The sequence below is a fragment of the Antennarius striatus genome, chromosome 6 (genome assembly GCF_040054535.1).
Source record: "Antennarius striatus isolate MH-2024 chromosome 6, ASM4005453v1, whole genome shotgun sequence".
In the NCBI taxonomy this organism is placed as follows: domain Eukaryota; kingdom Metazoa; phylum Chordata; class Actinopteri; order Lophiiformes; family Antennariidae; genus Antennarius; species Antennarius striatus.
In genome coordinates, this window is record NC_090781.1 from 26,045,579 (window position 1) to 26,068,078 (window position 22,500).

Consider the following 22,500-nt stretch of genomic DNA (forward strand, 5'->3'; position numbering starts at 1 on the left):
CATCGGGGGCCAAAAACATCACTAAATAGAATTACACTCTGAGTCACCGAGGGGGGGTGATGTCAGCGGTGATGTCATTCTGTCAGTGGAAATGGATTGAAGGGTGTGTGTGTGTGTGTGTGTGTGTGTGTGTGTGTGTGTGTGTGTGTGTGTGTGTGTGTGTGTGTGTGTGTGTGTGTGTGTCTCTGAGTGAACGCACATCCTCCTTTTAATTATTGATCCGCCCATCAGAATCCATCCCATAATAAAGGAGTTGGTGGTTAACGCTGCGTTCAGGAGCTGCGCGTCGTTTTAAACGATCGATAAAAAACAACAACAATAAATAATAATAATTTAAAGGGGATTAAACACACGTATTGATCTGTGATCGATCGATCAATTCACCGCTGAAGCGTGACTCCTCCTCGTCTTCCTCGCCTCTGATTGGTGGAGCCTGTCTGTTGTTTTTAACGTGTTGATTTGTGGTCCTTAGATTTTTAATCTTCATAGCTCCGCCCACTCATTGTCGGACAGCCTCTGATTGGATCCAGTCACCGCAGGTAAACCCGCGGTGACTCATCATCCCCTGTCCCGCCCCCTCAACCTCACCCACCTGACACGCTAATTAGCAACTAGCCACTAAACTGACCTATGACCTTCTGACCCCGCCCTCTTTTGTGGTGGGATTCTGAACCCGAACCAATCAGTGAGCTGCTGGTTGGAGGTGCTAACCTGCTGTGTCCCCCCACCCAGGTGGAGAAGAGCGAGGAGGCGGAGCAGAAGCTGGACCAGGATGGCTCCGCCCACAAGCCCGAGGACACGGCGCACAAAGCCGCCACCAAAATACAGGCCAGCTTCCGCGGCCACATCACCCGGAAAAAGATGAAGGACGGCGAGGAGGAGAAGGAGGCGGACGGCCCCGCCCCCGACGGACCGACGGAGGGCGGAGACGACGTCAAGAAAGAGACGGAGCCTGAGAGGGACGACGCAGGAAGAGGAAACGAGGCCCAGAAGGAGGAGGAGTCAGGCGACGCCAAGAGCCCGGCGGCAGACAAGCCGGCCAACTCCCCCGCGGGGGCGGCAACGTCTCCGGTCGCCGTGGCAACGTCTCCTGTTGCCGCTGCCGCGGCGACGTCTCCCGCGTCTGCGCCGTTGGAGCCCAAGGAGGCGGAGCCAAAGGCTGAGGAGAAACCCGAGGAGAAGCCCAAAGAGGAGGTGACGGCGGTCAAGAGTCCCACAGCCGAGGAGGAAGGGGCGGAGCCAGAGGAGGCCAGACAAGCCGACGTGCCTGAGGGGGAGGAGCCTAACCAAACAAACGAACAACCAGGTGAGACCAGTTTCAACCGGTTAACGAATAAACCACTTCCAGTCGCCATGTCGACAGACAGGAAGTGAAACGAGCATGCTAAGCTAACGTGCTATCAGCTGCCGCGCTAAGCTAACCCGCTGATCCTGATGGGGGGGCTGACTAGTGCTCAGTGGAGTGAGTGAGGGGGGGTGGTGAGGAAACTGGGTCACCGGAGCAGTGTGTCTCCCCGTCGTCATGGTTACCACCTGATGGGATGGATGACCCTCGTGGAGCTCCTGGTCCAACGGGTGATGGATGGGCCCCACTGGTCGCCGTGGCGACAGACACCACCTGACTTATGACGGCAAATGAGCCAACTGACCATTTATGGTCACATGACTCAGGGACGAACGATTCACGAGGCTAAAGAGAGCTGAACAGGAAGTGATGTCACTTCCTCCTTGTTGTGATCTAACATCATGTGACAACAGCTGATTGCTTCTTCCTGTCAGGTGGGAATGGGAGGAGCTTCCTGATTGGTGGGGAGGATGAGGAAGAAGATGTCAGGTCTGCTTGATGATGACATCATCAGGGTGACATCATCTCCTCCTCTTCCTGCTTACAGAAAGAAAACAGGAAGTGGACGATCGACATGCTTCATGAGCTGATGGCCGATTGGCCGATGAAGCTTGAACCTGTTCAGGGGCGTGTCCCATTCAGAACCACGCCTCCTAGCTGTCCAGGGCTAGATCCAGTGGGCTTAGCTTAGCTTCTCCGCTAACCGCCCATGTTTCCCTCACAACACTCTGCATCAGAGGGGATTTGAAACAACTTTATTGACAAAAGACATTTGTCTGCCCCCTTCTGCTCGTTATGCTTAGCCTCCGCCGCTAATGCTAATGCTAATGCTAGTGCCTCCTTCATTATTTAGACAAATGACGAGGCACCAGAGACGCTGACATGCTGTCGACACGCCGGTCACACCCTTCCTCCCCAGAACGCTTCCTCGTCTTCATCGTTTACGTTTCACACCTGATTAAATATTTAACGTCGACCCAGATTCAGATTCAGCTCCTCTTCCTCCCCCCTCCCTCCAGATGCTGCAGAGGAGGACGCCGCCCCGGCCGAAGCGCCGGCGCCGGCGGACGAGTCGAAGGACGACTAACCCGAAGAGAAACCAAGAAGAAGAAGAAGAGGGCGTGGCCGAGGGCGTGGCCGAGGGCGGTCCATTTCTATTTGTTTGTCATTTTTTGTGTGGCAGTGGTTTCCCTGTCGGGGAGTTTCCAGCGTGACGTTTTGTGGCTCAAGCTAATGATGATGATGATGATGATGGTGATGATGATGATGATGATGATGATGATGATGATGGTGATGATGATGGTGATGATGATGATGATGGTGATGATGATGATAAATGTCTGCTCCTACCCATCCCCCCTCCCAACTGGACGTCTGCACATTTTACACCGCATTGCGAACGCACGAGGGCAATGCACTTCCTGTTCCTGTTCACACCTTTAGCCAAAACGTTTCTCCGCGCCGCGTTAGCCGGTTCGACAAACGCCACGCCCCCGATGGCGGCCGCCGCCGGCGAATAGAATGTACCGTTTAATGAGCGACACGCACCAGTTGGGACGCTTTACCCCCGCCCCCCCATCCCAAAAACCACATCCTCAAGCTCCGCCCCCCCGACCCCGAACAAACGCTGTTGCGTCACATATTCAGTAAAGGACCTGTCGCTAACTAAACATCATATAATATATAGGATCAGCTAGCATTGATGTAACCGGCTCAGTAGCATGAACCATGGAACCAGATGCATGATGGGAACTCGCCCTCTGAGGGGAACTTTTTTGCAGCCACAGAAGCGTAACGTAGCGGGCGTGGCGGCTTCTTTTCGATGTCTTTGGTGTTGTTATGACGGTTTCTATCAATTGGAAAAATACTCTTGCACTGATGTTACGAGAAAAATAACGTTTAAAAATATCAACGAGCGGTTAAAATGTTTACCGTGTTCCGTGAGACGTCCCGTTCCACCGGATCCACCATCACGCCTGTGAGAAGATACAAAAAATTACAACGGTTTCAATGTCTGTTTTCAAAATAAAGCAAATGTGCCAATTACCATCACACGGCCTGGGATTTGTTTGGCCCCTCCCCCCTCTCCCTTCCTGTCACATGACTTCCAGTTGACCAATGAAAAGAGGACAACTCAGTGTCTCCACTTTGAATGGCTTCATCTACCAAAGAGGATTCATGTTGATAAATTAGATTATTTTATTGGTGATTGACACTGGATCAATATTTTATTTCTATTCAAACTCTAATTTATAATAATCGTTTTAATTTAAAGGAATTGTTTCCCACGCTTTCCACGAGGAACTTGATTGGACTGTTCTCCCGCCTGTCATTCAGGGTCCCGCCCACCAGAGGCCTGATAACACTGTCCAGCTGCGTGGGAGGGACCAGCTGTTTAAACCACGTGACCTCACTTCCTGTCACTTCCTCCACACACTTTCCTCCAGAGACAAGACGAAATGAAGTCAACTGTTTTTATGCCAACAATAAAAAATAAGTGAATAAATAAAAATAATAATGTATGATATGATAAAATAACAAAAATTATAATACAAAATAATAAATAATGAATAAGAATAATAATATAACTATAAAACAACAACAATAATAATAACAATAATAACAATAATAATAATAATAATAATAATAATAATAATAATAATAATAATAATAATAATAATAATAATAATAATAATAATAAATTTGTATACTGGTGACGTCAGTTTAGTGTTTCCTGTTTGCAGTAACGCTCTCTTTTATTCAGAGTGAACTCACGTTTGTTTCTTCACCTTCTCAGGCCCTCATGACGGATTTTTTTAAAAACGCAACTTTTGAAAACGCATTGAAAACAATTTGCGTAAATGCAGACCCAGCGTTTTTAAATAATACACCTCGGCCAGCATTTTGGAAAAGTTGCGTTTTCGTTCCAGATATCTGCGTCATCGTGTGGGCGGGGCCTCAGACAGCGTTTGAACTCAAAGGTGTCTGAACAGGAAACAGTTACCTTCAAAATAAAAGCACAGCTGACCTGCTTCCGGTCTGTGACGGTAACACTCTCAGCTGATCCCTCAAGAGCGACGCGGGGCTGCCATCTGCTGGTGGTAACCGGAAGTACACCTCCGCCACTTCCTCTCGTCAGAGTCCGGTCCGGATCCAGGAACCCGGGTCTGGTTCTGACTTCCGGCTGCTGCTGGACACCGGGTCCGGTTCCCGGATCTCAGAGGGGGGTGGGGGGTTGGGAGGTTAGTCTCCATGTGAGGAAGGAGTCACGTGTCAGGATTCACCTGTGACGGTAGGCGGAGCTGGAAGCTCCAGGGTTAATTTCCGCCACTCCCCTTTGGGTCGATAGCTCCGAGGCTACATGCTAACAGCCCCCAACCTGAAGACACACACACACACACACACACACACACACACACAAGGTATATTATATGGTTCTAGCTGACGTCACCGTAAATATCTACACTGAGAAAATTTAATGTTTTCGAGTAAACAAACAAAACTAACTAGCTGACTAGTTAGTTGACTTACCCGTTGAGTCCCTTGAAGCTCCGTTGGTGAAATCGATGAAGGTGAAATCGATGAAGGTGAAATCGATGAAGGTGAAATCGATGAAGGTGAAATCGGAAATGCCGGAAATACGCAACCGGAAATACGCAACCGGAAATACGCAAGGTTTAGTTTGGTTTTTGAGTTTTTGTTTGTTGTTTTGTCCCCACACACACACACACACACACACACACACACAGGTTGGGTTCCTACCTGCTGCCCCGCCCTGGATTTGAACCCACGTCTCCCCGTCTCCAGGCGGCGTCTTTCTCCACTGAACCATCTTCAGCGCTGAGGGAACGTCCCCACAGACCCACAGAGGAGATGAAGGACCTGGAGACAAGTCCAGCTGCTCTCAGCCCACAACAACAACAAACAATAATAATAACAATAAAAACCAACAACAACAAACAACAACAATAATAAAACAACAACAAACAATAATAAACAACAACAACAATAATAACAATAAAAACAACAACAACTAACAACAACAACAATAATAATAACAACAACAACAACAACAACAATAATACAACAACAAACAATAATAAACAACAACAAACCATAATAAAAACAACAACAACAAACAATAATAAAACAATAAAACAACAACAATAATAATAACAAAACAACAAACAATAATAATAACAACAAACAATATTAATAATAATAACAAAACAACAAAGAACAACCAATGTAAAGTGATCTGGATGTTTACATGTGACACAAACAGCCACACAGCTGATAGCTGATTGGTTAACACACTGGCCTTTGCATCCAAAGGTTGTGAGTTCAAATCCTACATTTTACAAGTTTGTTCTGCGTTAATTTTCTTGATCTGCTGAATGTTTTGTCGTGTCAATGAGGCAAAAGCTTGATGCTGCATTGATTGATTGGTTGATTGATTGATTCTTCATGAGGCTATCTATCTATCTATCTATCTATCTATCTATCTATCTATCTATCTATCTATCTATCTATCTATCTATCTATCTATCTATCTATCTATCTATCTATCTATCTATCTATCTATCTGACACCAGTCCAATATTTTATTTCTTTCTAATTATAACTAATAATATTGATTTTAATTTAATTTGTTTAATCTGGTGACGTCACTTTAGTGTTTCCTGTTTGCAGCTCTTTGATCTCTGATCTTCTGTAGAAACGTTTGAACTCAAAGGTGTCTGAACAGGAAACAGTTACCTTCAAAATGAAAGCACAGCTGACCTGCTTCCGGTCTGTGACGGTAACACTCTCAGCTGATCCCTCAAGAGCGACGCGGGGCTGCCATCTGCTGGTGGTAACCGGAAGTACACCTCCGCCACTTCCTCTCGTCAGAGTCCGGTCCGGATCCAGGAACCCGGGTCTGGTTCTGACTTCCGGCTGCTGCTGGACACCGGGTCCGGTTCCCGGATCTCAGAGGGGGGTGGGGGGTTGGGAGGTTAGTCTCCATGTGAGGAAGGAGTCACGTGTCAGGATTCACCTGTGACGGTAGGCGGAGCTGGAAGCTCCAGGGTTAATTTCCGCCACTCCCCTTTGGGTCGATAGCTCCGAGGCTACATGCTAACAGCCCCCAACCTGAAGACACACACACACAGACACAGACACACACACACACACACATCGAGATAGGAAGCTGAAGCGTCATGAACAATCAATCAACCAATCAATCAATGCAGCATCAAGTTTTTGCCTCATTGACACGACAAAACATTCAGCAGATCAAGAAAATTAACGCAGAACAAACTTGTAAAATGTAGGATTTGAACTCACAACCTTTGGATGCAAAGGCCAGTGTGTTAACCAATCAGCTATCAGCTGTGTGGCTGTTTGTGTCACATGTAAACATCCAGATCACTTTACATTGGTTGTTCTTTGTTGTTTTGTTGTTATTATTATTGTTTGTTATTATTATCGTTTGTTGTTTTGTTATTATTATTGTTTGTTGTTGTTTTATTGTTTTTTAGTTTTTATTGTTTTTATTGTTGTTGTTTTTATTGTTATTATTGTTGTTTGTTGTTTATTGTTATTATTGTTTTTATTATTATTATTGTTTTTATTGTTGTTGTTGTTGTTTTTATTGTTATTATTATTGTTTGTTGTTGTTGTGGGCTGAGAGCAGCTGGACTTGTCTCCAGGTCCTTCATCTCCTCTGTGGGTCTGTGGGGACGTTCCCTCAGCGCTGAAGATGGTTCAGTGGAGAAAGACGCCGCCTGGAGACGGGGAGACGTGGGTTCAAATCCAGGGCGGGGCAGCAGGTAGGAACCCAACCTGTGTGTGTGTGTGTGTGTGTGTGTGGGGACAAAACAACAAACAAAAACTCAAAAACCAAACTAAACGTTGCGTATTTCCGGTTGCGTATTTCCGGCATTTCCGATTTCACCTTCATTGATTTCACCTTCATCAAATTCACCTTCATCAATTTCACCTGACGGAGCTTCAAGGGACTCAACGGGTAAGTCAACTAACTAGTCAGCTAGTTAGTTTTGTTTGTTTACTTGAAAACATTTAATTTTCTTTTTAAATCAAACTTCTACCTCCCCTGATGGTTCTGACTTCGGGTCGGTTCTGGATGCCTTTTGTAGTTTTTATGCTGGATTTGAACATTTTTTATGAATATTTTTGCGCTGCCACCTAGTGGTGAGATGTGTTACTGCGGCTCAAACAAAACCTCGGAGAGCAGGGAACAATACAGACGTGATTTTATTGGCGTGTTACATGAAGAGAAACACAAACAGCACCGTCATGATTCTGATCGGGTTCTGATCCTCCGGCTGCACACACAAGAACCACCAACGCTCTTTTGTCGGATGAACGTTTCCTCGTTTCCCGACGTGACCCGACCGCCGTCGGTTTTAGCATCGAAAAGTCAAACAGAGGAGAAAACAGGATAACCATCAGGCTAATTCACGTTACCATGGAAACAGACGTGTTTAGTTTCAGGAAACAAATGCCTCGTGGGTCGGCGTCGGCTTGACGGGAAACACAGAAACGTTACCGTGGAAACAGCAGAACGTGTCCTTTAAATGGCATGACTCGGTTAAACAGGTGTGTCCTCAGCACAGTGAGGGATCATTACCCAGCATCCATCAGTCAACGCTGGACAAACCAAACAAGCTTTACTCGTGCACTCATAGCGCCACCTGCTGGTGTGGAGGCTGAACCCGTCCTGTGACGGTCGACCCGATCCCAAACATTGTTTGTTAGAAGCTAAAAGGTCTCAGAACAAATAAAACATCAAAACTTTTCTTCAAATCTAGAATAAAATAGTGATTTTTTTTTTCTGAAAACTGGGCTGAATTCAGGATCATGTGACTAATTAACCCTTGTATGGTGTTCGGGTCTGTGTGAACCTTTCATTTTTTTTTTTAATCAAACAAAAAATAATACGATGAATTATTCTTTCAAACTAAGACTCGTTTTCTGTAGAACATATCAGAACACGTCTTCAATGACCACACAGTGTACACCCCCCCCACACATTTATATTACACAGAGGATGTTCGGGTCCTGTGTGATGCTGTAGCAGTTTAGAGAGACAGAGGTGTTGCTAAAATTCCTGATCTTTTCATTATTCTAGGTTGCGGCCAGCAGCAAATTAAATTTAAATTTCTAATGAAGTTCAAATAAAAATCAATTGTTATGAAAATCCTTTCTTTATTTTTAAAAGTATTAATTTTTTCCCACTCATATCTTGATTATAATTGATTCTTTTTTTATTACATTTTATTAAAAAACAAAAAACGAGCAGCACTTTAATTCATAAATGTTATCCAACAGGTAAAAGTCAAATATTAAACATTTATGCTTTTTATATTATTTGTTATTGGGATGAAATAGACATCTGTTGAGTACTTTAGCATAAAATTGTTAAATTGTAAAATAAAAACCCAAAAATGCAGCGGGTCAACCTGACCCATGAACACTGGCTGAATAACAAACATGAACACCACACAAGGGTTAAATGAGTGCGTCCGTAAAACGCGTTTCATTCGTTCAGGTTTAACTTACAATCTTCCATCCCTGCCATCGTCGCCACGGCAACAAAGGCTTCTTCATCCTCCGATCCTCATTCCTGGAAAAAGTCCCGCTCAGAAACACGGATGTGGAATTCAAACATGGGATTCAAGTATATTTACACGCTAACATGAGAGAGGTAAAGGGATCCACAGACGATGAGTCAGCGCTTCTTATGAAAACACACACACACACACACACACACACACACACACACACACACACACACACACACACACACACACACACACACACACGTGTTTGAAGAGCAACAGGAAGTCATTCATTGGTGTCGGACGCGTCGGCTCCGGCGGCGGAGAACGACTCAGAGGAGGGGGGACGGACGTGAACGAGGCTTGGCGGCATCTCCGGAATACAAAAGTCGGACTATTTACAGAACCGGACGGCGGTACCGGGTCCGGGGCGCCGGGTCCGGGGCGCCGGGTCCGGGGCGCCGGGTCCGGGGCGCCGGGTCCGGGGCGCCGGGTCCGGGGCGCCGGGTCCGGGGCGCCGGGTCCGGGGCGCCGGGTCCGGGGCGCCGGGTCCGGGGCGCCGGGTCAGTCCCTCCGGTTTCATATCGTTAGCAGATATTTGGCAGAACCCCCCCACGTTAAACACTTGGTTAAATGTAAAAATGAACAAAAACCCGCCGGCGACCCCCCCCCCCACTATGAACCCGTACCCCCCCCCCCCCCCAAGCAGAACCAAAGTAGAAGAAGAAGATCGAAACGGAGAATCTGTAAAAGTTCAGTCCTTCACATTTTACTCAGAGCCCCAGAAAGGGGGGGGGGGGGTTGAAGAGGATGAGGAAGAGGAGAAGGAGGAGACGATGAAGAGGAGGAGGAGTTAACACTTGTCGAGGAGGAAGGCGATGCCCCCCAGCAGGACACACAGTGACGGGGTCGGCCTGGCGGCGGCGCTGATGTCGCGTCCCGACCCGGGTCCTGAGGAAGAGGAGCAGAGACGAAGAGCAGCGTTAGAGCCCACACAGGAAGTCAGTGTGCCCCCCCAGCGGTTTGTTCTGGTCGGCACTCAATGCTGACACCCAGTGGAGACAGAGGGAACTACAGGAGGAGGGAAACGCATGACTGCTCAATAATCGATAATGAGCTGATCAATACAGATCAATGGTTTTGATCCCATTGCTCGTGTGTGGACCTGGACTGTTTCACTGTGTGGACCTGGACTGTTTCACTGCGTGAACCTGGACTGTTTCACTGTGTGAACCTGGACTGTTTCACCGCGTGAACCTGGACTGTTTCACTGCGTGAACCTGGACTGTTTCACTGCGTGAACCTGGACTGTTTCACTACGTGAACCTGGACTGTTTCACTGCGTGAACCTGGACCGTTTCACTGTGTGAACCTGGACCGTTTCACTGCGTGAACCTGGACTGTTTCACTGCGTGAACCTGGACTGTTTCACTGCGTGAACCTGGACTGTTTCACTGTGTGAACCTGGACTGTTTCACCGCGTGAACCTGGACTGTTTCACTGCGTGAACCTGGACTGTTTCACTGCGTGAACCTGGACTGTTTCACTGCGTGAACCTGGACTGTTTCACTGTGTGAACCTGGACTGTTTCACCGCGTGAACCTGGACTGTTTCACTGCGTGAACCTGGACTGTTTCACTGCGTGAACCTGGACTGTTTCACTGCGTGAACCTGGACTGTTTCACTGTGTGAACCTGGACTGTTTCACTGCGTGCACCTGGACTGTTTCACTGTGTGAACCTGGACTGTTTCACTACGTGAACCTGGACTGTTTCACTGTGTGAACCTGGAATGTTTCACTGCGTGAACCTGGAATGTTTCACTGCGTGACCCTGGACTGTTTGACTGTGTGAACCTGGACTGTTTCACTGTGTGAACCTGGACTGTTTCACTGTGTGAACCTGGACTGTTTCACTGTGTGAACCTGGACTGTTTCACTGTGTGAACCTGGACTGTTTCACTGTGTGGACCTGGACTCACTGTACAGGAAGAGGCTGGCGTTCTGGGCTCCCAGCCGGTTGGAGGCCACACAGGTGTAGTTCCCATAATCCTCCTCGGTGACGTTGGCGATCATCAGGACGGTCGTGGTTCCGAGGATCTGGATGTTCTGGTTCTGGTTGTTGGACAACCTGCAGCATCAACAGAGGTCAAAGGTGTTTATTTTCCCTGCAGTGATTTGTAAACATGTTTACTCCGTGTGTTCCCGTCCGTGTTGACATGACGACCAGCCTGACGGTACCGGTATCAGGTTTGCTGCCGTGTTGCTAGGCAACCAGAAAGCAAACAAACCTGGAGCTGCAGGCGCCAGAACAAACGACACACGCGTGTTTATTCCTGGCTGCTAGCATTAGCGGTAGCAGCTCAGCCATGTGGAAACACCTGTCGTCCCACAATTCCGAGCGCTGCTGCTAGCACCTAGCGACCGGAGCAGCGCTACATGGAGGAGAACCAATGAAAACACAGACTCCAGAGCTAATTAGAGCTAATCAGTGCTAAAGAGAGGTGAGGGCAAAGAGGAACACAGAGGTAACAGGAGGTCTTTGCTAACAAGTGCTAATGGGAGCTAAGTGCTAATGCAAGCAGGGAGCTAACAGAAGCTCAAAGGTGTTGAGAGCAAATGGGATTTAGCAGTAGCTTAGCAATAACTGAGCGGAGTGTGAAGCGCTAATGTTGAGAGACAAAGGGAGCTAATGGGGGCTAATGGCTAATGGGGGCTAATTGAAAGCTGATGGGAGCTGAGAGCTAACAGGCGCTACCAGAAGCTGATTGCTAATGGGTCCAGAAAGCTAAAGGGGGTTAATGGGGGTGGAGAGTTAACGGGAGCTAGTGTTGAGCGCTCACAGGATTTAATGCTAGCTTAGCGATAACAGGAGCTGAGCGCTAACAAGCGCATCTGAGTGTGAAGCGCTAACGCTGAGTGTTTAGAGACAACGTGAGCTAATTAAGGCTCATGGCTAATGGGGACTAATGGAAAGCTGATGGGAGCTGAGAGCTAACAGGTGCTAACAGAAGCTGAGTGTTAATGGGTGTGGAAAGCTAACGGGGGCTAATGGGGCTAATAGGGCTGGAACAGCTGAGTGACAACAGATCCAACCCTGATTCAGACGCGACTGCGTCCCAGAACTGTTCCAGTGATGTCATCAGCCTGCAGTGATGTCATCAGTCTGTCATCAGTCTGCAGTGATGTCATCAGTCTGTCATCAGCCTGCAGTGATGTCATCAGTCTGTCATCAGCCTGCAGTGATGTCATCAGTCTGTCATCAGTCTGCAGTGATGTCATCAGTCTGTCATCAGTCTGCAGTGACGCTATTGGTCAGATGAGATCAGCCCCAGTGGGTCGACTGGTTCCGTCTCCTGCAGGCAGGGGGCAGCAGATTTCTTCCAGATGATCAGCTGGATCCAAACAGCTCGACCCCAGCGGAGGAGTTGGGGTGGGGTGGGGTGTCAGAGTTCAAAAGGCTCCGCCCCTTTCCCGTCCCCTCTGGCCCCGCCCTCTCAAATTGGATCATCTGGAGGACATCAAGACCCCTGAATCCGGGTTCTGGCTCTGAACCAGTGGTCCACGGTCCATCACCATGGCGATCTGGATAGCTAAATGCTGTGGCGCAGGGGCGGGGATACATCGTGGCGTAGGGGCGGGGCTACGTCATCATCCTCAGCTGATAGATGGATCCGTTTGGATTAAAAGGAAACGATTCAAACGACCTCAAGCCAACAAACAACGTGTGTGTGTGTGTGTGTGTGTGTGTGTGTGTGTGTGTGTGTGTGTGTGTGATAACGCCGGCAGCGTGCCAATCGCCTGCGGGAGCCCCGCCCTCGGGGACGGATGGCGCTGGGAACAGATAACGGGGAACATTCCAGAAACAATAAATCTTTCTGTAGTCGTGATCGGACTCTGGAGACCACGTCCCTGAACCCCCCCACCCCCACCCGCCCCCCCCCACAGCGCCCCCACACTCTGGATGTCAACACCACTTTAGCCCCGCCTCCAGTCTCCCAGGGTGCACTCTGGGTTCTCAGTGAGGCTCCAATCAGACGCCTCGGCTGTTTTTACAGATTCCTGGATGACATCATCCTGGGGGGAAGGGGGGGGGGGTGAGGAACAGCCAATCAGATCCATCTCCTCTGCTCTCAGTGAAGTTGGTGATCAGCGGTCATGACATCACTGATGATGTCATCAGATGAGAGCTAACGACATCTGTCGGGTCACCGTAACAATGGCATTGTAACTGTGGAGGGAGGGGGGCAGCGATGACCAATCAGGATGCTCGTGGCTAAACTGTAGCATGCTAAACCTCCTTGCTAACACAATTCCAAACTGTGTTGAGGCTAGCGGTAATGCTAAGCTAAAAAGCCCAGCTATCTTCAAAAAGAACTTCAACTAGTTCCTCACCTCATGACGTCATGATGACGTCATGATGACGTCATCATGACGTCATCATGATGTCATGATGCTGTTCGACTCCTCTGTAGACGTGCTGAGGATAAAAATCAATGATTCTGTTTGATACAAAGACTCGTATCGATCAGACGCAACGCAGACGGGACGGCCGGTGAGGGAATGTATTAAAGCGCCCCGCCCCCCCCAACGTCGACGATAGGGGGGGGGGCATTACAGTAATGGAGAGGAGCATCAGGCTCAGCGCTGATACACCGCTCTGCCATAAAGATGCTAATGGCTAGCGCGCTAGTTAATGGCTTGTTTGAGTGCTTGTCTGCGGCGTCTCCACGGTAACGATGTCTGGACAGACCGTCTGCTAGACGACGGCGGCAGCAACAGCGCCGCACCTGAGGTGTGACCCTGGGTTAGGATTAGGGTTCAGGTTAGGGGTCAGGGGTCAGGGAGGCGTGTCTCCGGTTCACCTCTTGTCGTCCCGGTACCACTCGAACTCGGGCGTCGGCACGGCGGTGGCGTCGCACTGCAGCGTCCCCACGCGGCCAACAGGGGTCTCTGAGCTCTGGGTCCTCTTTATAGTCGGAGGGTCTGCAGAGAGACACCGATACCAATCAATCAATCAATCAATCAATCAACCAGTCTTCCATCTGGTCTACAGAGGTCTTCAATCTTCACCTGATGACATCCCATAATAATTCATTATAGAATCTCATTTATCCAAACAAACAAACAAACAAACAAACAACACTACGCTGTGGGACTGTAGCAGCTGAAGCTAGCGTGTTGTCCTAGCGTTAGCATGGTGGAGACTGCTAACACGCTGAGAGCTTCAGTTCGCTGTGATTCATCAAACTCCTGATGAATTCTGGGAAATCTTCCAGGTGGATCGGCGCCGGCGACGCATCAAGGATCAGAGCTGAACGCTTCAGCACCGACGCTCCTGGCTCACGTCAGTCTGGGCGTCTGGACACGTGTGTTCCTCGCCGCACCCGGCGGCGGCTCCGCCCACACGTGATCCGACCTGACGAGGCGCCATCAGAGCGTCTGGTGTGGAGCTCCAATAAGACCTCGCTCTCTACCTGGATTTGATCCGGCCCCGCCTCCACCTGGCCCCGCCCCTGACTACCACACAGCTGCTGTGACACGCGGCGGCGGCGTTACTCACAGTTGACGACCACGTTGACGTATTTGACGTCCGGCGTGGCGACGTCGTTGCTGGCCTTACACTCGTAACGCCCCGCCTGGTTCCTCACGATGCCGATGACGTCCAGGTACTCCTCCCCGTCCAGAGGCTCCGCTGAGGAGGAGGAGGAGGAGGAGGAGGAGGAGGAAGAGGAGGAGGAAGAGGAGGAGGAGGAGGAAGAGGAGGAGGAGGAGGAGGAGGAGGAAGAGGAGGAGGAAGAGGATGAAGAGGAGGAGTAAGAGGAGGAGGAGGAAGAGGAGGAGGAGGGGGAAGAGGAGGAGGAGGAGGAGGAGGAGGAGGGGGAAGAGGAGGAGGAGGAGGAGGAGGAGGAGGGGGAAGAGGAGGAGGAAGAGGAGGAGGAGGAAGAGGAGGAGGAGGGGGAAGAGGAGGAGGAGGAAGAGGAGGAGGTGGAAGAGGAGGAGGAAGACGATGAAGAGGAGGAGTAAGAGGAGGAGGAGGAGGAAGAGGAGGAGGGGGAAGAGGAGGAGGAAGAGGAGGAGGAGGGGGAAGAGGAGGAAGAGGAGGAGGAGGAGGAGGAGGAGGGGGAAGAGGAGGAGGAGGAGGAAGAGGAGGAGGAGGAGGAAGAGGAGGATGAAGAGGATGAAGAGGAGGAGTAAGAGGAGGAGGAGTAAGAGGAGGAGGAGGGGGAAGAGGAGGAGGAGGAGGAGGAGGGGGAAGAGGAGGAGGAGGGGGAAGAGGAGGAGGAAGAGGAGGAGGAGGAAGAGGAGGAGGAGGGGGAAGAGGAGGAGGAGGAGGAGGAGGGGGAAGAGGAGGAGGAGGAGGAGGAGGAGGAGGAGGAAGAGGAGGAGGAGGAGGAGAGACAAGATGTCAAACTCGTTCTCATCAGCATCACGTCTGTCCTGTATCTAAATGGGGGGGCGTCAGTGGCTCAGCGGTAGAGCGGGTCGTCCTATGATTTAAGATCGGCGGTTCGATTCCCGCTCTCGCCCCCCCAAAAACAATACCCAGAGGTGAGCTGACAGTGGGAGGTGTCAGCTCACCTCCAGAGCACTGCCGAGGCGCACTTGAGCAAGGTGCCGTCCCCTTTACAAACTGCTCATTTGAGGCACACCAAGAGTTAAAATGGGCTGAATTACTGCATTGTGGGAAATGTAGTTTTTAGTCAAAGCACACTTTTGACCTATTGTTAGACACGTTGACCTTTTATTCTCTCGCGGCCCACATAAATGATGTGGAGGGCCACATTTGGCCCCCGGGCCTTGAGTTTGACACATGTGCTGCAAACCATAACGCCGCTAACATCGTGCTAAAGGTTCCGCTAACGCTCACAGGAGCAACAGTTGTGTCTTCAGGACAGGACAGGTCAGAACTGCTTAGACAGGAAGTCATGAGGAGGTCACTTCCTGTCACCAGGTGATCAGAAACCTGCGTGGAAACGAACCCTGAGGCCATCGAGCGCACCTCCACTTCCTGTTGACGTTAAAGCATTAGCCTCGTTAGCTTCTCGTCACAAACCGATGGAAGCAGCGGGAGCAGCTGATGCCCCCCTCCCCCCACGTTAACGTAGTAACGGAGTATTCAATCAGACGCAGGACGGCGTCGGCATGGAAACCGTTAAACACCTTTCGATGGATAATTTGGTTTAATTGATTAATGTTTGAGACGCGTTAGCGCCGCGGCGCGCTAACACCCGGTCGGCTTCACTTCTGCCCGACGCAAAATGAAATCATCCCCGAGATAAAATGATCTGCGTTTAATCAGCGGCGGCCTCTGGAGGGAACAGCCAATCGTTTCATCCGACTGGTGAGGAGGCGGCGCCGCCTGATGGATGGACCGGAGCGGCGCCAAAAGGGGGACGCCTTCACGCCGCCGACAGAGGTCAGCTGATGCTTCAGACTGAAGGATCAGATGGAGATGAAAGCCCGAAGCAGATCTGATTCACTCTGATTGGACGGGAATGATTGAAAACCCGTTGCCATGGCGATTCGTTTGAAGATCGGATGAAGAGGAGCAGGTGACGAAGATCAGAGAACGGCGAGGAGTAAATCCAGATGAGGCATGATGGGAAACGACTGCAAACAGGGAGCGTTAGCATGTCTGCTCGCCGGTTAGCTTGAAACGTCACGTCACGCTAACGACGTCACGAGTTGTCATGTTTTATGCTAATGAGGGGAGGAGCTGAGAGAAAGGGGGAGAAACCCGCGGTTAGCCGTGTGCTACATGCTGGCTAGCATGTTGATGTTCTCCCACTAACATGCTAAGCTGCTGACATGACAAACGTTCAAGCCACGCCTCCCTCCGTGTTCATATCAGGAACAGATTGGCCGTGGATGGACACGCCCCCTACGCGGTGCCGACCGTGGATCAAACTTCCTGTTTAATCCACTTCCTGCTGCTGGCGGTGTTCCCGTCTCACAGGTATTCGCTCGCCGCTTCCGGAGGTGACTAAATGAAGCGCTCCCGCCGCCGCCTGTCATCTGTCTTCTTCTCCTGCTGGAGTTCTGAGGCGCCGTCACCACGGTCGCCGTCGCCGCGGCGACACTCCGTAAACGAGTTTGTTGCGCCGTCGGAGGCTGAAGAAGATGAAGAGCTGATCGACTTCCTGTGACGGCGGCGGGATGAGAAGTCGGGATGATGGATGGCGCGCCGCTGCTGCTGACGGATGACTCCGCCCTCCTGCCTGGACACACCCGATGGGGGGGAGGGGAGGCGTGTCAATCGTTCATCCGCTCGCCACGACGGCGACAGACGATGAACTCCACTCATCTCTGAGCAACGCGCTTCAGGGGCGGACGTGACGCGAGGCCAGGAGCTCAAGGCTCCACCCATCGCCCCGCCCCACAGCGCTGGCTACAGACATGCTATCAGTGTCAAAGGTAGCTAACTTTAGCACTGCTAGCTGAGATTAGCTAAACCTTGGCTAACTTTAGCCACTGTTAGCTCAGATAAACGGCCAAACAACAACAACATGACACCGGCCACCGGTGGGCGGGGCCTACCTGACGGCCGGGGCCTACCTGAGGGGTTGAGCAGCCTCCAGGTGATGGACGGGTCGGGTCGGCCGCTGGCCAGACAGGTGAGCGTCAGGTTACTGCCCTCGTTCACCGTCACGTCCTCAGACACCTTCATGATGAGGGCGGGGACTGAGGAGGAGGAGGAGGAGGAGGAGGAGGAGGAGGAGGAGGAGGAGGAGGAAGAGGAGGAGGAGGAGAAAGACATGATCATCAGAGGGTTCTGGAGCCGTGGGTTCATGGTTCCATCAGGTGAACGTCACCAGAGAACAAATCATGTGATTAACACAACAAACAAACAAACAAACAAACAAACAAACAAACAAACAAAGGAGGTGCGTTGACGCTTCAGTCAGGAGACGTCAGCAGGAACCAGAACAAACACTAAGAAATATTTGTTTGTTTGTTTGTTACAACTTTTCCGTTTCAGACTAACCGTCTTCAGTCTGAGCCGGGGGGGGCAGCTAATGCATTGATAACGCCCCCACCCCTTGACCCCCCCAGGGAAACATCCCTGTAATCCCTCTAATCCCATCTGATCACACGGTCACCACGGAGACGACAACCTTTAAATGAAGTGATCCAGAGTTAGGGGGGGCAGCAGGGGGGCTCCATCGAGATGACGGAGAATCCAATTGGCTCTGGTCCCCCCAGGAGGAGGCAGAGGATGAGGCCACCTGCATCAGCCAATCAGGCTTTCATTAGTCCAGGTTCACACAGTGAATCAGCATCAGAATCCACCTGACCCCGCCCACAAACAGACAGGTTCTACTGCTTTCTACTCTGAAGCCCCGCCCCCAGGAGGTGTGTCATCACTCAAACCCTCAGGAGGAAGCCTCCCCCGATACTAGCTGCTAACGGCTACTATCTGCTAATGGCTACTAGCCCCTGACTGCTAGCCCCTGACTGCTAGCCCCTGACTGCTAGCCCCTGACTGCTAGCCCCTGACTGCTAGCCCCTGACTGCTAGCCCCTGACTGCTAGCCGCTGACTGCTAGCCCCTGACTACTAGCCGGTCCTGGGTCAGGTTTTCCCATCAGCCCCGGCGCGGCGCTCAGAGCAGCGTCATAATGAAGATCATTAATATTTGTTGTTCACCAGATCAGCAGGTTTGATCTCACTGGTTGAGCTGGAGGATCACAGGGTTACCATGACGACGCCTCTGAACCTCCTACTGAAACAGAAATAACCCATTTCATCTATTAACAGTTAATATATCATGTAATTAACGATAATTAATACATAATTTAATTATCGATAATTAATATGTATTCCGTGTCGTAACAGCATCAACCCAGCGTCCAATCAGGTGAACCAGACTACCTGAACACACCTGAACACCTAAACACACCTGAACACCTAAACACACCTGAACACCTGAACACACCTAAACACACCTGAACACACCTAAACACACCTGAACACACCTAAACACACCTGAACACCTGAACACACCTGAACACACCTGAACGTCTGAAAACACACGAACACCTGAACACACCTGAACACACATGAACACACCTGAACACACATGAACACACCTGAACACCTGAACACACATGAACACACCAGAACACACCTAAACACACCTGAACACACCTAAACACACCTGAACACACCTAAACACACCTGAACACACCTGAACACACCTGAACATCTGAAAACACACGAACACCTGAACACACCTGAACACACCTGAACACACCACAACACACCTGAACGTCTGAAAACACACGAACAACCTGAACACACCTGAACACACATGAACACACCTGAACACCTGAACACACATGAACACACCTGAACACACCTGAACACACCTGAACACACATGAACACACCTGAACACCTGAACACACATGAACACACATGAACACACCTGAACACACCTGAACACCTGAACACACCTGAACACACCTGAACACCTGAACACACATGAACACACCTGAACACACCTGAACACCTGAACACACCTGAACACCTGAACACACCTGAACACACCTGAACACCTGAACACACCTGAACACACCTGAACACACCTGAACATTCTTGACTCATGTTCCCTTCAGGGAACGAAGCTGATGCCCGTCTGAAGCGGCGCCGCTCCTGCCCTGCCCGGAGGGGCCGTCCGTCTACCTGACAGACGGGGTCACACGGTGGGGGGGCGGAGCTGTCAGCCACCAGAGGACTGATGGCTCCGCCCGGTGGCGACGCAGGATGGAGGACTCTGGTAAATCAGAACCGCTGGCCGCCGGCCAGCCTGGTTAGCGGTGAAATATGACCCCGCCCCCATCAGCGGCTGGTGGGATTGGCCGTTTAAATGCATGAGGGCGTCCCCTGCACCCCCCCCCCGCCAGCGACAGGAAGAGAAAGAATTTTAAATCACGGCTTCCATTAAAACTTGAAGGCGTCTCCTTCCTTCCCATAGTTCAAAGGGAGACGGCGCCGCCGTCAGGATGTCCCTCGCCATCTGTCTCCGAACTAGGGCGTCGTCGCAACCGCGCGTCCCATCCCCGCAGCACCATGCGACTGGCGCATGTGGCGGCATGCTGACGGCGTGCTAACGGTGGAGCTAATGAGGTTTGGGTTCAGCGCAGCGGCCACAGGCTGCTGTGTGCTCCGCCCACTTCTGGCCGCGCCTCCTTTCGCCAAAAAACCCCAAAAACATTTCTGTGAATTTTCTTCCTGAAGATTAAATCCCAAAAATTGCTGAGTAACTTCCTGAATAGACCCCCCCGCCCAATGTGAGTAGCCTCAATGGCGCCACCAACCGCCCCCGTTAGCGACACGCTAGCACATCCACACGTCGCCGTGGTTACGGGGTAAACACTTCATGGAGCACATCGCTGTTGGGAGCGTGAAGAGCGGCGCCGCCAGAGGGGCGTCGACCTGTTTCATACAGGGGGGAGTCTCGTCTCCAGAGCATAAACAAACACACGTTACAACCGCAGTGGCAGAGCAGCTTCTGATTGGACCAATCGATGGAAGCAGCCTGGGTGTTCACAGATGGATGACATCACAGATCGATGACATCATCACATCCCCATCCCCACACGCAGGAACATGTGACATAGACGTATGTGCACACAGGTGTGTCTGTCAGCTCCACCTGGTGGGGGCACCCCCCTCTCCTCACCCCCTCAACCCCCCCACCACCTAGACCCCCCCGCACCACCTAGACCCCCCCCACCACCTAGACCCCCCCACCACCTAGACCCCCCCCCACCACCTAGACCCCCCACCACCACCTAGACCCCCCCACCACCTAGACCCCCCCACCACCTAGACCCCCCCACCACCTAGACCCCCCCCACCACCTAGACCCCCCCACCACCTAGACCCCCCCACCACCTAGACCCCCCCCACCACCTAGACCCCCCCACCACCTAGACCCCCCCACCACCTAGACCTCCCCACCACCTAGACCCCCCCCACCACCTAGACCCCCCCCCACCACCTAGACCCCCACCACCACCTAGACCCCCCCAGTAAATTGACTCTGTCTGTTCGTTTGTTTTCCAATTACATTCCGTCTCCAGCAGGAAATTGTCAGTCGGTTCTGTTGTTGTCCTCCGGGTCGGTAACCAGGGGCGACGTTTGATGTGGAAACCATTATGGGGGGGTCGGGGGGTTATTATCCTCCACAGCTGATTGGTTTTCCCGGGTTTGTAACACAAAGACTCATTATAATCTGTCTCTGTGTGGGTCGTTAGCTAGACGATGCTACGCTGATGCTAAGCTGATGCTAAACTGATGCTACGCTGATGCTAAACTGATGCTACGCTGATGCTTTGGATTCAGGTTGAATCTGATTGGACGCCGCCTCGACCGCCTCCACCCCGTCAGCGATCCCCAACGCACCGTCCTTGCTTGACGCCGTCGTCATGGAGACGAGCTAGCTGTCAGCCGACTCCTCTTCAGGAGGAAGGAGACGCGTGACTCCGACGACACCTGAACGCACCGCCGCCGTGACGCGTTCGCTTTCATCTCAGGAGCTCCGACCTTAAAACCTGGCAGATGAATTATTCGTCAAAAGAGGAAGTTAATTTCCAGCCCGCTGGCGGCGGCGGCGGCGGGGGGGGGGTGTCGCCCCCACCTTATTATCTCTCTACTTCCTGCCGTCTCCATTCAGGAGGAGGAACTTCCTCTCCTTTGAAATGGAAAGCGGCGGCTGGAGGCTTTCAAGTGTTCTCAACACGCCTGTGAACGGAAACGGGACGCCGTGGGCGTCGCTGTGGCCGTTGCCGTGGGCGGCGGCTTCTTTTCTCCTCACGTTACATATTCATGTGTTTCCCTCAGCGGAGTGTCACAACGGCGGCTGCGACTCATTCGATCATATCAACATCAAAGCAGGAAGTGGCCCCGCCCACCTTGCACGATGAGGTAGACCTGCGACGTCTTGGGCTGCTGCATGGTCTGGATGGAGCAGGTGTAGGAGCCCTCGTCGTACACGTCCACCTGCACAGGAAGTAGAACGATGTCACGGCCTGGACACGGGAGCGCCCGATTGGATGGCGGCAGGGGGGCGGGGCTTACCTTCTGGATGCGCAGGCTGTACTCCAGCTGGCCCTTGGTGACCAGGTCCACCCGGGGGTCCAGGGACCACTTGTCCTGACCCGCGAAGATGATGTTGGAGCGGTTCAGCCACGCGACCTTTGACACCTTATCGTCAACGTAACACCTGGGGGGGGGGGGGGTCAAACAGGGGTCAATAAATACCTCTGAAGTCGCTGCACACACACACACACACACACACACACACACACACACCGACTACGGACGGATGATTGGGGGCGGAGCTTAAACATGATGAGTATCAGCCAATCAGGATGCCTCCCCATAAGAAAAGGTGACTAATCATCTGGAGGAAGCGTCCACTTACCCCCCCGGTGTGAGTGAGACGAGCAGCTTATTTAGCGTCTCCTCCCTGCTGGGGGGGGTTCATTCTCTGGAGCGGCGCCGGATAAATCCAGGTGACGGCGGCCATTAATCATCCAAACCGTCCTGATTCTCCTCGCTGCTCCGAGTGGGCGGCGGCCAG

General features: G+C 51.4%; 2 protein-coding genes across 4 annotated transcripts in view; one reads left to right on the plus strand and one right to left on the minus strand.

Moving 5' to 3' along the window:
* Positions 1-3,388, plus strand: part of gap43 (growth associated protein 43) — a 5,410-nt gene extending 2,022 nt beyond the window's left edge. The window contains exons 2-3 of the mRNA XM_068317833.1: positions 733-1,306; positions 2,365-3,388. Coding sequence (XP_068173934.1) covers positions 733-1,306; positions 2,365-2,432 — 642 coding nt within the window. The 3' untranslated portion in view covers positions 2,433-3,388. The remainder of the gene's footprint in view (positions 1-732; positions 1,307-2,364) is intronic.
* Positions 3,389-7,585: 4,197 nt separating this feature from the next.
* lsamp (limbic system associated membrane protein) overlaps positions 7,586-22,500 on the minus strand; it is a 78,397-nt gene continuing 63,482 nt past the window's right edge. For 2 of the 3 annotated variants that reach the window (XM_068317616.1, XM_068317615.1), the window contains 7 exons: positions 21,996-22,140; positions 21,830-21,917; positions 17,468-17,593; positions 14,472-14,603; positions 13,774-13,894; positions 10,891-11,039; positions 7,586-9,861 (listed from right to left, as the gene is read on the minus strand). In XM_068317616.1, the coding sequence (XP_068173717.1) occupies positions 9,764-9,861; positions 10,891-11,039; positions 13,774-13,894; positions 14,472-14,603; positions 17,468-17,593; positions 21,830-21,917; positions 21,996-22,140 (859 nt within the window). In that variant the 3' untranslated portion in view covers positions 7,586-9,763. Of the gene's footprint in view, positions 9,862-10,890; positions 11,040-13,773; positions 13,895-14,471; positions 14,604-15,267; positions 17,131-17,467; positions 17,594-21,829; positions 21,918-21,995; positions 22,141-22,500 lie in introns of those variants that run through there. The other variant, XM_068317617.1, reaches the window with a different exon arrangement.